Below are 13,571 nucleotides of genomic sequence, written 5' to 3'. Positions count from 1 at the left end.
AAAATCGGATACGTATAGTGGATTAGTCATTTGGAATAGCTCCAAGTGGAGCACGGTAGTAGCATCTACAGTACGACATATAGATTTGCAAAGTAAACACGAATCTGAATGTTGCAGACTCGTGGACTAAAACCTCTCTCACAAGCAAAACATGATCAAACCCTAGAACTCATTGGGTGTGGATCACATGACGATGTGAACTAGATTATTGACTCTAGTGCAAGTGGGAGACTGTTGGAAATATTCCCTACAGGCAATAATAAATTATTTATTATCATATTTCCTTGTTCATGATAATCGTTTATTATCCATGCTAGAATTATAGTGATCGGCAACTCACATACATGTGTGGACACATAGACAACACCGTGCCCCTAGTGAGCCTCTACTAGACTAGCTCGTTGATCAAACATGGTTAAGGTTTCCTAACCATAGACATGAGCTGTCATTTGATAATGGTATAACATCATTAGTAGAATGATGTGATGGACAAGACCCGACCGTAAGCATAACATTTGATCGTATCACTTAGTTTATTGCTACTGCTTTCCTCGTGTCAAGTATTTGTTCCTAAGACCATGAGATCATGCAACTTCCTCACACCGGAGGAATGCCTTGTGTGTATCAAAAGTCACTTCGTAACTGGGTGATCGTAAAGATACCCTACGGGTATCTCCGAGGATGTCTGTTGGGTTAGCATGGATCAAGACTGAGATTTGTCACTCTGTATGATAGAGAGGTATATCTAAGCCCTCTCGGTAATACAACATCACAAGAAGCTTTCAAGCAATGTGACTAAGGAGTTAGTCACGAGATCTTGTATTATGGAATGAGTAAAGAGACTTGCCAGTAACGAGATTGAACTAGGTATGAGATACCCACGATCGAATCTCGGGCAAGTAACATATCGCTAGACAAAGGGAAATGCATATGGGATTAACTGAATCCTTGACATCGTGGTTCAACCGATGAAGATCTTCATGGAATATATATGTAGGAACCAATATGGCATCCAGGTTCCGCTATTGGTTATTGACCAGAGAGGTGTCTCGGTCATGTCTACATGATTCTCGAACCCGTAGGGTCGCACGCTTAACGTTCGGTAGCGCTAGGGTAATGTTGAGATGTTAATAGTGCAAATTTTGTAAGTTTTTCAGAATCTCGGATGGGATCTTGGATATCACTAGGAGTTCCAGAATGGTCCGGAGATAAAGATTTATATATGGGAAGTCGTATTCAAGGTTCTGGAAAAGTTTGGGAATTTTTCTGTAGAGTACTGATGAAGTTCTAGAATGTCTGGGGGTTCCACCGTGGGGCTCAACGACCCGGGAAGGGTCCACATGGACTGAGGGGTGGGGCTACAACCCACATGGACTGGCTGCAGCATTCCCCAAGGCACATGTCGTTTAAATCTAGAGATAAGATCTTATCTCTAAATTTAAAGGGTTGAATCTAGAGATACGATCTCATCTTCATGTTTAAAGAGTTTTTCTCCTTTGTGGGCAGCCCTAGGAGGGTTTTGGACTCCCTCCCGTGCCCTCTAGCCTATATATAGATGTGGGAGGTGCATGGGGCAGCCAACCCTTCACCCTTGCCATTGGCTCTCCCAACTCCTCCCACCTTTCTCCGGTACGCGATGGGCAAAGCCCTGTCGGAATTCCGCTGACACCACCATGATCACGCCGCCGTGTTGGTTCAGATCTCATCTACCTATTCTCCCTCTCTTGCTGGATCAAGAAGGAGGATACGTCACCGAGCCAGACGTGTGCTAAAATTGGAGGTGTCGCACGTGCAGTGCTTGGATCGGATTGGGTCGCGACACGAGTACAACTACGCCAACCATGATCTCTAGATCGTTAACTCTTTTGGTCTACAAGGATATGTAGACACCTCTCCCTCTCGTTGTTAGTATCTCCATAGAATATATCTTGGGTGTTTCATAGGAAAAATTTTGTTTCCCATGCAACGTTCCCAACATAATCACCGTTTGGTAACCGGAGTGGAGAAGAATAGTGGTGGTGTTTGTGATACGCGGTTGATGCGTGTATGCATGTATATGTACCGGCTCCGCCCACAAATAGAAATATGCAAAATGGGTTAGTATTCCGACATAACATTGTGTTTAGGCATGACTATAGACGCACACTAGTGGGGAATCCAGACTCCCGAGGAACACCTTAATCCTATTGTTTTCGACAATTTACTTTATGTCCCTCGTTACTTAATTTTATTTCATCATTTTACCTTTAGACTCGTTACACCATTTCCACCCATATTATTACTGCTTTGGATATGTTACAACTTGCAGGCATTGCTATTTAAACCTTCCAAAATATAAAAGGCCGATTCATGTGCTTCGCCTGGAATATATTCTTATTTGAAAAGGTTATAACTAAACCTCGTGCACTTGCATAACATCAAATTGCATTCAAGTTTGCATCAGCTTCAATAAATTTTCAAAGTAACTCATCGCCACACTCTCCATTTCTTGTTGATTAGTATAGAGCACTCCATTACCATGAGTCAAGCCTTTTATTATTTTATACTTCATGATTAGAGTAAAGAAGACTTTGTCAAATTGCTCGATGCTCAGACATCTCCCATAGTGCTCTTAGTCAAGATTTTCTGAAGTATGCTATCATCTTTATTTTCAAACTGTAATTTTGATTATCTTGGCCGAAAATTTGTAACATCCCTTGACTTTGTAGATATATTACTACTTCTTAACATTGTTTTTATTTTGAGCGTAAATGAGGTATATAATGAGGGTGCTTCCTTTTCGTGGTTGATTTGCTAACAAGGTCAATGTTAGTGTGTACCGGTGGATCTTTTTCTATAAGCACCAAAATCTACATTGGTATAAAAATTTGTCTTTTCTTGTCACCTGCAAGTGTTCTTCTTTTTTCAAAGCAGGCCGAGGTATGGTCTAACCTTTTAAAAAGGGTCTAGCAATACTAAAAACACTGCAGTATATGTACAAATAATTATATTATTGGATGCATAACAGCTATAAAAAAAATTGAAGTCAACTATTTGTGGTTTTAAAAAATTGGAAACAAGATAAGTTGATTAACTTGTGGTTTGTCTTAAATCAGAATTTTTCTCTTTTGAGATAATGTAATTCATATATTTTATATTTCATGAATAGACCTAAGGAGTCTTTGCAAACATATTACCATTAGTAATTCCTTACCGCTATTTTCATTTTTGGCGTAACTGAGGTATATGAAGAGGGCTTCATCGCCGTCAGCACTTATTTATTTTTGTCATCCTATTAAAGTCTATAATTGTTAGTTGCAATAGTGAAAAAGTTACTGCATATGTTGCAAAATACATACTCACTTTAGCGATCTAAAAGATCTTATAGTATTAGTTTACAGAGGGAGTACCATATATGTATTTACTAGAGCAGGTTAGAGTTGAACAAAATAGTGAGGCATCATCTACGTGTACACCCAACAGTTCCCGGTGCTGTTTTCTCCATCCAGAATCCAGATGATAAACCACAAACAGTACTAGTACTAGTAGCAACAGTTACAAGTAGAAATTGTCCAGAAGTAGAGTACCAATCTCTTTCAGCTGTCATTCAAGTTTGTTTGCCATGGCCACCCTTCTCTCGCTTGGGGAGCAGAGCATATCCCCTCCCCTCCCCTCCAAAATTGCTGGATAATCATTAGCTTTGCATGGGCCTCAAGCAACCCATCCGTCTTGCTGGTGGTGCTGCTGTGCTCCCACACGCAACCCTTCCTCCCTTTTTCTTTGCTGGCTTTTGCAACTTGCAGCCACCCTCTGGATTTATTTCATCTTCAAACTTATCGACCATTTCTTTTATGGGCTCACTACCTAGCGGCGCTGCACGGCTGCCTTCCCGTGCGGCGGCGGTTCGCTCATCATGACGCAAATCGCGTTTAAGCACATGTTTGGGGATTAAAAAATTATACAAGTACGGCTCTGTTGTATGCATTGTACTGTTGCATGTATTTCAATGATGAAGCATTTTGGCAGCGCATGCATGCAAAACATTTTCCAGTCCTAGTCAATATTTTATGCATATTTATTGTCAATCTTAAAAATATTGTATCTCATAAATTAATAATTTGATTGGAGATTCGCCTTCACTGTTAGGTTCGTCTCGACAAAACCTTCAAAATAAGATCCCATGTTGACATGTTTCGTTGATTCTTTTTCGTCGTTCCTAGTTGCCACATTTATGTCATCATAGTTGTCATCTTACGGATGAACAATTGTCATAAAAATTTATACATAGTTACCGTGATAATAATTTTATATTTTTTAAGTATTGCAGTATTCTGTGAAGCTAAAAAATATTATTAAAACACTAATAATTGGCAAGCAAATGCTTGAACCAGCACAAGCATAATGAATCAAGTTTTTTACTCATTCATGAACGTGATAACCAAGTTGATTTAATGTGAGAACTATATAACAAATAATATGACAAGTAAGTCATAATAATCTGGCAAGTATCAACGAAAACAAAAGTTATCGAAACATGTTAACATGGGATCTAGTTTTAAAGATCTCGTCGCGATAAAATCAATGATGAAAACGGATCATTAATTGAGATAACGGTTTGAAAGATAAATCTTTTTTAAAATGCAAATAGCTAGTATAACTCAGCAGCGTGTAAGTGCAAAAAGTAGATTCCCTCTTATACTCGTGTTAAACTAACCAGTATTACATTATGCTAATTTGTAAATCGTCTCCGTACTTTTAAGATCTGACACATGCGTGCGGCCGCTGCACGGAAGAACATGTATGCGTAAGAAGCCCATTAGATTTTCCCTTCTTTTTCTCTGAGAAAAGAAGAGAGAAAACGACGGACCATTGATTTCTTCTCTTCCAACAAAGGAAAAAACCAATCGAACAACGCTAACCGATCATTTACGTATCCCGTGACCTAAACCAAAACCATCGGTTCTTCCTTTTTCCTTGGTATATGAATGTCGCTCTCGCCTCTCTTCCTTTGACTCCGCCCTCGTGTAAGATGTCGCTTCAACGACTCGAAAGTATCTAGAATAGGAGGGGGGAAAAGTAAGGCAGATATGCAACTTGAGCAGCGCAGGTCGGGCCGATCCGTCCTGCTCAAGAAAGAAGTCAAATACCGAACCACCAATCAAATGAGGATGAAACTGAAAATGTGTTGCTGATTGGCACACGCGCATCGCAAAAATATACAGTTTCCAGCCAAATTCTGACCATTTCGAACGGTTGACAATGCCCCATCTCCAGGCCCAATTGTTCAGAAAGGAGCCATGGCAACTGGAATGAATGAATCAGCAGAGCTACACATTGCGTTCATCTCCTCCACGCCTTTTCGCTGGCCCTTTCCACGGCGCCTCGTCAGCCAACCACTTGAGCTGCACACACAGCCACAGCCTGCTTGCTCATCATTCATGGACGACGAGATGCCATTTGCATCTTCAGCAAAGCTGATGGCATCTTGTAAAGCAGCATCACGAGCCAAAGGGGGGAAACCAGCCAGTGGAGGTGTCAGCGTCATCCATCCATCCATCCATGGCACTTGCCGAAACAAGAGCTCCAGGTATCTGCCTTCAGAGGACAAGTACCAAAACAAGAACTCAAGGCATCTTAACCAGCAGCAGATGACCCTCTGGGAGCAGTGATACCCGGTCCGTGCTGTCGACGAAGCGACAATCCATAGACGAGAGGGGAGCCAACCGGGCGGATTCTGATTAAACTTCTTTTTCCACCCTTGATCAAAGGAGTTGGAACTTGAAAGGCACACTGCCAATTAACAACGGGATTCAACAACAAAACAAGCTCCTATTCGGCGAGCCTATATATAGTACACTACAATCTTCTGAAAGGCAGAAGACAAACTAAAGAGAGGCAGGGGAGAGCTTACAGACAGCGCTGCTACTGACAAGGTATGCCGTGCTCTAGGGGCTACAACTGCAGCGCCTCCAACCTCGGCACCAGATTGGATGGGGTTGCATGCTGCGCACGCTCGTCGCTGAGGAGTATTGTGTTGATGGTGCCAGATTCTCTTAACCAGGCAGCCACCACGACACTAGGAGACACAAACCTTCCAATGTTGAATCGTTCAACCTGAAAGGGTGCTCCGATTGAGTTGAGCAGTGCTTCAATGACGTGGCGGAGAGTGCTTGCGCCCGCAATCTTGCTATGCTTTCCCCACCCTGTCAGAATGCTGTACAAAAATACAGAGAATGGCTTCAGTCCACAGATACAGATAGAGGAGAAGTTTACAACCTTTATATTTGCGTGGAGACACAACTACTGTAAATGTAACTAACACAAGAAAGTAAGTTGTAGCATCGAGTACCTTAGAAATTCAGGCATAGCTCGACCTTCGAAAACAATGGAGCGCACATTCAGGAGCCATGCATGAACCATTGCTTGAGCTGCACCACATGACATAAGGTGCAGGTCCAAGCAAAACTCACTCCATGTGTTCTCCCACACGCGGCGATTTACCCCTTCGAGCACAATTAACTGAGCTCCTTGCCTCTGAAATAATAAGGAATACACATTTGTCATTCAGTTCATCGAATGGATTAGCCCTGTGTATGCAGTTTAACAGGGAACATTTTACATAGCACACAATGTTTGCTACCCTACATATGAAGATGGTTTAGTACGATTAAATATCTAGCTGTCCAGTAAATGCCAATTCAGGCAGTTTAACTACTACTCCCTCTAAACAAATATAAGACGCTAAAACAAGTTCCAAAGTACAATATAAATGTCAATAGACTATGTCAGAAATGTTTTATTTAAATATTTGAATGGCTATCGCACAACACGAGTATCTTCATTCAAGAGGGGAGATCGAATTCCATGTATACTAAGGTTAAGGACAATAACGAAATTCATTACACCAAGGGATAAGAAAGATCACAAACTATCCAAGTCACTTAAAAGTTAATGTTAAGCTTCATGAACTAGCCAACGCAACCAAAAGTCCGAACTGATGGAAAGGGTTAGTGCAATCCACATATACTGTAACACCCCCTCTCATGTATGACGGAAAGACAAGTCAACACGTGCAACCGGAAGAGAGCGACGACGCGCAAAACTCACGTATGACTCAAGAGGCCTCTACGTGGACACAAAAGGGGGCTACCAGCAACTTTTAATAAATTGCGAAAGCCAGGACTTGAACTCAAGACCTTAGCTCCGATACCATGTTAAGCTTCATGCACTAGCCAACGCAACCAAAAGTCCGAACTGATGGAAAGGGCTAGTGCAATCCACATATACTGTAACACCCCCTCTCACGTGTGACGGGGAAGACAAGTCAACACTTGCAACCGGAAGAGAGCGCCGGCGCGCGAAACTCACGTATGACTCAAGAGGCCTCTACGTGGACACAAAGGGGGGCTACCAGCAATTTTTTTAAATAAATTGCGAAAGCCAGGACTTGAACTCAAGACCTTAGCTCCGATACCATGTTAAGCTTCATGCACTAGCCAACGCAACCAAAAGTCTGAACTGATGGAAAGGGCTAGTGCAATCCACATATACTGTAACACCCCCTCTTACGTGTGACGGGGAAGACAAGTCAATACGTGCAACCGGAAGAAAGCGACGACGCGCGAAACTCACGTATGACTCAAGAATATGAATCGGATAAGAGATATCCGGACAAGTGACAGCTAGATAGACAAGACTGCCAACAAGATGATAATGCGTCAGGTCAGGCAGGGGGTCACCATCAGTATCACGGAGGTGAACATTGAGCTCCATGGGAGTCAACAATGCGCTCGTCAGTAAGAGCAGCACGAGCAAGAAGATCCTGGATATACTTTTCCTGGGATATAAAAAAGCCATCAGAGGTAGAAGAGACTTTGATCCCAAGAAAGTAGCGAAGAGGGCCAAGATCGGACATAAGAAACTGCTCACTAAGACGGGCCTTCACAAAGGCAACATACTCAGGGTCGTCACTAGTGATGATCGTGTCATCAACATAGAGAAGAAGAAGAGTCCGACCACGAGGAGAAAGGTGGACAAACAATGCCGAATCATGAGCACTGGCTGAAAAACCAGCGGCAGTCACCACAGAGGCAAAACGCTCAAACCAGGCACGAGGGGCTTGCTTAAGGCCATAGAGAGAGCGAACGCAACCAAAAGTCCGAACTGATGGAAAGGGTTAGTGCAATCCACATATACTGTAACAGTTAATACTCCCTCTGTTCCATAATATAGTGCGTACAGACTTCTTGAAAAGTTAAACTTTGCAAACTTTGACCAAGTCTATAGAGAAAACTATTTATATCCACAGTATCAAATATATAAAATATGAAACTACTTATAATGAACCTAATGATATATGCTTGACATTCTAGATGTAAATGTTTTTCTTCATAAACTTGGTCAAAGTTCGTGAGGTTTGACTTCTCAAAAAATCTATATGCACTACATTATGGAACCAAGGGAGTATTAAAAAAACAAGTATTACTATGATACTATTTCATCTTTTGAAATATAATCAGTCAGTTGAGAATAAAAATTACCCCTAAGCATCAATAAATTGTTAAGGATTACTCAATGATTTAATCTTTTTAACAACACAAAATCTCTGTTCTGCGAATCACCAAAATACTTCGAGCAGAACCTACCTGGCCAAAATGCCATAGCATATCAGTAAGAGCGTTGTAGAAGGCAGAGGATGTCGGAGAATCCATGCGTCCCAGTTGATTAAAAAGGGACTGTGCTTGCGACCAAATTTCTTGGTAACCCATAAGGAGCCCATACGCAACACCGTAGACAAAGTTATCAAACAAGCGAAGTTGTTCTAGTAACAGGGCTGCATCTTCAAAGTTATTACAGCGACTGCAAGAACAGAATTAAAGCGAAGAGTTAGTTACCGTATACCAGATTTGCAGGTTGGAGAGGAATGCAATGTGACTCTGCTAATTCAGATTTATGTACTAATAACATAATTTCCTAACTCCACTCTCATATGTACACTTCTGTTTTGGCCAAAATAAATTAAATATTGAGTTCTTCGGCTTACACTCTTTTTGTAGAACCAACAAAAAATGAGAGGATGTAAAATAAATATTACCTCTGTTCACTAATCTAAGACGTTTGGGCAGTTCAAACAGAGGTAGTAGTATTTTCCATAGGCCGATCATGTAATGTGAAGGCTAAAATTTAATCAGTGCAAGCATCATTGTTCCAAATACCGGCCAGTTAATCGGCATCTCGGTCAATTAATCGCTACTTGGTGGGTCACCATATAGACAATTCTCATTTATCGGCCGATTGACTGGAAAATTCGCCTATTATTCCTACTCAGCGCCCGACTAATATGGTACCAGTTACCGATATATTGAATATTGGCAAGCATACATCCATATTGGACTTAGAGAAAAAATGAACTGACAGGAAAAGGGTAATTAACTTCCAGTACAATGCAGCACAACATTTTGAAATTTTCAACTGTTATGACAAGTTTATAACTAAATGGCCAGACAGCATCTAGTGGCAGGATACCGAGAACAATTTCCAGTATAATACAGCACCACTTTTTTTTAACTTTCAACTAGTACGGCATAATTAATAAAGAAATGGCTAGACAAGCATCCACTGGTAGAATACTAAGAATTAGAGAGATTTGGCATTAAAAGGCTTCAATAAAAGAAATTGAGATGTACCTGCAAGCATTCAGGATCGCAGAAAATGTAACAACATTTGGCCTTACACCCTGTTGGACCATCTTCTGAAACAATTCCAGAATGAAATACAATTCCTGAGACCTCCTCATCCGGACATCAATGGCAGAGCGTCCTCTTGTCACTGGATTAGCAGCCCTTATGATCTGGCCATTATAAACCCCAACAATGCCCATGTCCCCAGCTTCAGGATCTTCCTCAGTGTGTACCTTAGACTTGCCAAATGCATCAATTATTGTGTTATACGTAACCACATTTGGCTTGATACCCATCTCGGTCATATCATTTAGCAAAGATAATGCCCACTCTACCAAACCATTCTTGGCCAATGTGTCAATGAAAGAGCTGAACAGAACAACATCGGCCTTTAGGCCAGATTCCTTAAAATCTAAATAGACATTAAATGCATCTCCGTGCATTCCTGCCTTTGAATAGATATCTATCAAAGTTGAGTATGTGAGTACACTAGGAGCTACCCCGCGTCTCCTCATATCCTGCACGAGGAAAGAGACAATGTCCAAGCGCCCCTGCTTTCCATATCCATTAATCAAAGAGTTGTAAGTGACAGTATCCTTCTCAATCCCAGAGTCCTCCATCTCGTCACACACAATGGCAATTTCGGCATACTTTCCGGTCTTCACATAAATAGCTAGCACTGTGTTGTAGCAAACTCGGTCCAATCGAATACCCAAAGACTTCATCTTTTCGTACAACTTGAGTGCCTCATCATACTTCTCCAGCTTGGAGTATCCATCAATCAGTGTACTGTACGTAACAACATTTGGCTTCATATTTTTCGCTTCCATATCCAGCAGAACCTGCATAGCAAGCTCTATGTTGCCACACTTGCAAATTGCATCGATAAATGTGTTATATGTGTAAATGTCACGCCCAATGCCAAGATGGATCATTTCATCAAAGACAGCACGGGCATCCTCCAAGTGCCCTGCGCGGCTACACGCAGAAAGAAGTGAATTGAATGTCTTCCGGTCTGGACAAAGCCCATCCCGTAGCATCTGACGAAAATATCCAAGAGTGAACCTGAGGTCAACACCCCCTTTCCCACATGCATCAATCACCGCATTGTACGTAACGGTGGTAGGCCGCAAGCCTGCACCCTTCATCGACTCAAGCACCCCCATGGCCTCGGTCGCAAGACCACTCCTCGCATATGCTGATATGAGCGCTGAGTATGCAAACACCGTTTTGCCATAACCCCCTGCAATGCCAGCATCAAAACCTCTTCTCGCGAGGTCTGGTCGCCCCATCTTGCCGAGTGCACCGATTGCGGCAGTCAAAAGCTTGCCCTTATCGACTGAGCCATTGCCAACAAGGGGCAGTGCAGCGTGGAACACCTCAAGCGCACGCAGTGCGGACTTGTCCCTGTCGCCGAGTCCCCGAAGGACATGGCAGTAGTCATCAGGACCAACCAGCTCTCCCCTGAAAGAAGACAGCGATGCGCCGAGCGCGCGCCGATCCTCCGGGGGCACGCGGAGCAGCTTGTCAACACAGCGCCCAGCAGCAGCTGAGGAAGCGCGCGCCCCGCGGTCCTGGCCACCCGCACCACGGTTGTTGCGCTTGGAGATGTTCTTGGTGGAGCGCGCACGCCGGAACTCCGGGCCAAGCGCCCCAGCAGCGGCGCGCTGGGGCTGCACCGCCCACGGCGCGGCCGGGCCACTAAATATCGGGTTCTGGACGGGCGGGCAAGCTACGGAGTGGGACCCCGCCGCGAGGAAGGGCGGGCAAAGCGCCGCCGCCGCGGCCGGCGCCGAGGCGGACGCCGACGCATGCAGCCGGGCAGTGGCCGTGGCGGTGGCCGCCGCCGCCGCCGCGGCGGGGTGGTGGGAGGCGGCCGCCGCGTGCGCCTGCGACGGCGTGAAGTGCGTCGTTGGCGCCATCACGGCCACCGAACGCAATCACCTTCCCTCCTCGGTTCCTCCACGGACTCCCGGCACCGTACGTAATCCGCCTCGGAGACTCCTCCAAATCCTTCCACGCAACCAACAGCTTCTCCAATCAGGCCTGACCGGAACCAAATCACCGGGAGACAGCGACCAGGGGCAGCTGGAAGGAAGCCCGGATATTTATACGGCCGGAACAACAAGATCGCTCCCGCGTGCAGCGGCAGCGACGGCGACGGCGATTACTGCGTCGCCGCGCGCTGGCAGCATGCTAGTAGCGGCGAATGATTTGGTGATAGGGTTGGATTAGGCGGATTTGGGGGATTGGATGGCTGGGAGAGGAAGATCGCACCAGGCTGCGCGCGCGGGTGGGGGTGGGGGAGGGAGGAGATAACAGATAAGACGCCGGAGCAAGCAAGGAAGAGATGATTATTTGCGGAAGATTTCTCGACTGGAAAGCGTGGCCGGTTTTGTTGGTTGTGTCAAGTCCATGACCTGTGGGGTTGGCACTCGTGGTGGCCCGGCTGCGACGTAGCGGCTAGAGGGTGGAGGTGTGTGGGAATGACATGTGGGGCTGGCTATGTCCAGGTCGGATGAGCTGACCTGGTGCTGATTACAGCATGTGCATTCCACACCTTAGCTGATTTATGGAAACTGATTTGAAACAGTCAGATGCAAACCGCCTTCCGTGCAGACTCCTCCTGTGATTGACACGTGTCTTGAGCAGGCCCACGCACCACGCTACATCTGAGTCGTATGTTTAGTATAGCAAGTACAATAAGGTACAGTCAGCAGGCTGTAAGATTTAAAATACTATATTTTTGCTGAGTTGGATGAGAGAGAAGATGAAAGAGAAGGGAAGCGGGCTCTTCGTGAAGAGCCGGCTCTAGCACGTGCTCCTAGGTGCTTTGTGAGGATGAAAGGTGGGCCATATATGATAAAACTAGTACTCTTTTGTAGCTAACTATTGTACAAGCTAGCTATAAGATGGACTATAAGACTGCTTATAGCCAGCACTTGGCTATACTATTAACCATGCTCGTATCCATGCGGTTGACCCATTCATCCCCTACCTACGTCTACATCTCATCGACGTGCATAAAATTCTCCTCATCCCTGACGGTTTCCTCCCGGCCGTCCCGGCCGAAATCAGTGTTAGAAATTAATTAGTAGATTAATTCAAGGGATATGTCCAACCCGAACAGTCGTGTCTTCTCTTTGTGTCTATTGCCAACAGGCACCTGTTCTGGAGGGATGCCTCCGAACAGGCACCTCTTCTTCGCACCTCTTCCAGATGTATATAAACTTGAGAATCAATAGAAATCAGGACTAATCGTCCATTACTTTCATTCAATCTTGTTTTACTCGAACACGTTATCAGCACACGATAGACTCTACCGCAAGAGCAATAGGGCGACGCTTGATTCCTGTGACGCCCGCTGACGGAGTAATTTCACCGACTTGCAGATCGGGCCTGCTATCCCCGACGGCCTCCGGCATGGTTGCCCGTGGCGGCGGGCCCTTGGGCACAGCCACGGCTTCTCCTCACGCGTGATACACAACATGCTACAGCGGCGTCCTTCGATGCGGCGGGCTACCGCGGGAAGCCAAGCCACAAGTCCCTCCACGCAGTGACGGTCGACGACACAGATTCTGCCGGCTCGGCCTCGGTTCCTGCTAGTGGCAAATGGAACTAGCGGCCAGCAACCACGCTTCCTCGGAGGAAACGAGCATGCTATACGCATAGCCATGCATTCATCCCTACATTAAATCAATCAAAGAGAAAGCCAACTTGGATTGTCTATTTATGATTAAGATGATCCTTTTAACTGATAATTTTCCCTTGAATCAGCGATCGTTCGGAATCTCGCATACAATCCTCGAGACGGGACCTCGAACAACAAACAACGAAGAGGCTGAGCGTGGCCTAGCCCTAGCGCAATGCAAGGCAACATCCACGAACCCCGGTCAACCGGCAGTGCAGCGG

The 13,571-nt window shown here is 44.8% G+C and overlaps 1 protein-coding gene across 1 annotated transcript; it reads right to left on the bottom strand.

Annotated features, from left to right (window-relative positions):
* Positions 1-5,711: 5,711 nt before the first annotated feature.
* LOC123399971 (pentatricopeptide repeat-containing protein At2g31400, chloroplastic) lies at positions 5,712-12,022 on the bottom strand. The gene is made up of 4 exons (XM_045094360.1): positions 9,666-12,022; positions 8,625-8,838; positions 6,329-6,513; positions 5,712-6,193 (listed from the first exon to the last, which is right to left on the bottom strand). The coding sequence occupies exons 1-4, from the start codon at positions 11,579-11,581 to the stop codon at positions 5,932-5,934; spliced, it is 2,577 nt and encodes an 858-aa protein (XP_044950295.1). The 5' UTR covers positions 11,582-12,022; the 3' UTR covers positions 5,712-5,931.
* Between the last annotated feature and the right edge of the window lie 1,549 nt (positions 12,023-13,571).

Source organism: Hordeum vulgare, chromosome 5H (assembly GCF_904849725.1).
Source record: "Hordeum vulgare subsp. vulgare chromosome 5H, MorexV3_pseudomolecules_assembly, whole genome shotgun sequence".
NCBI classification, from domain to species: Eukaryota; Viridiplantae; Streptophyta; class Magnoliopsida; order Poales; family Poaceae; genus Hordeum; species Hordeum vulgare.
This window is presented reverse-complemented; position numbering and strand designations above follow the sequence as displayed.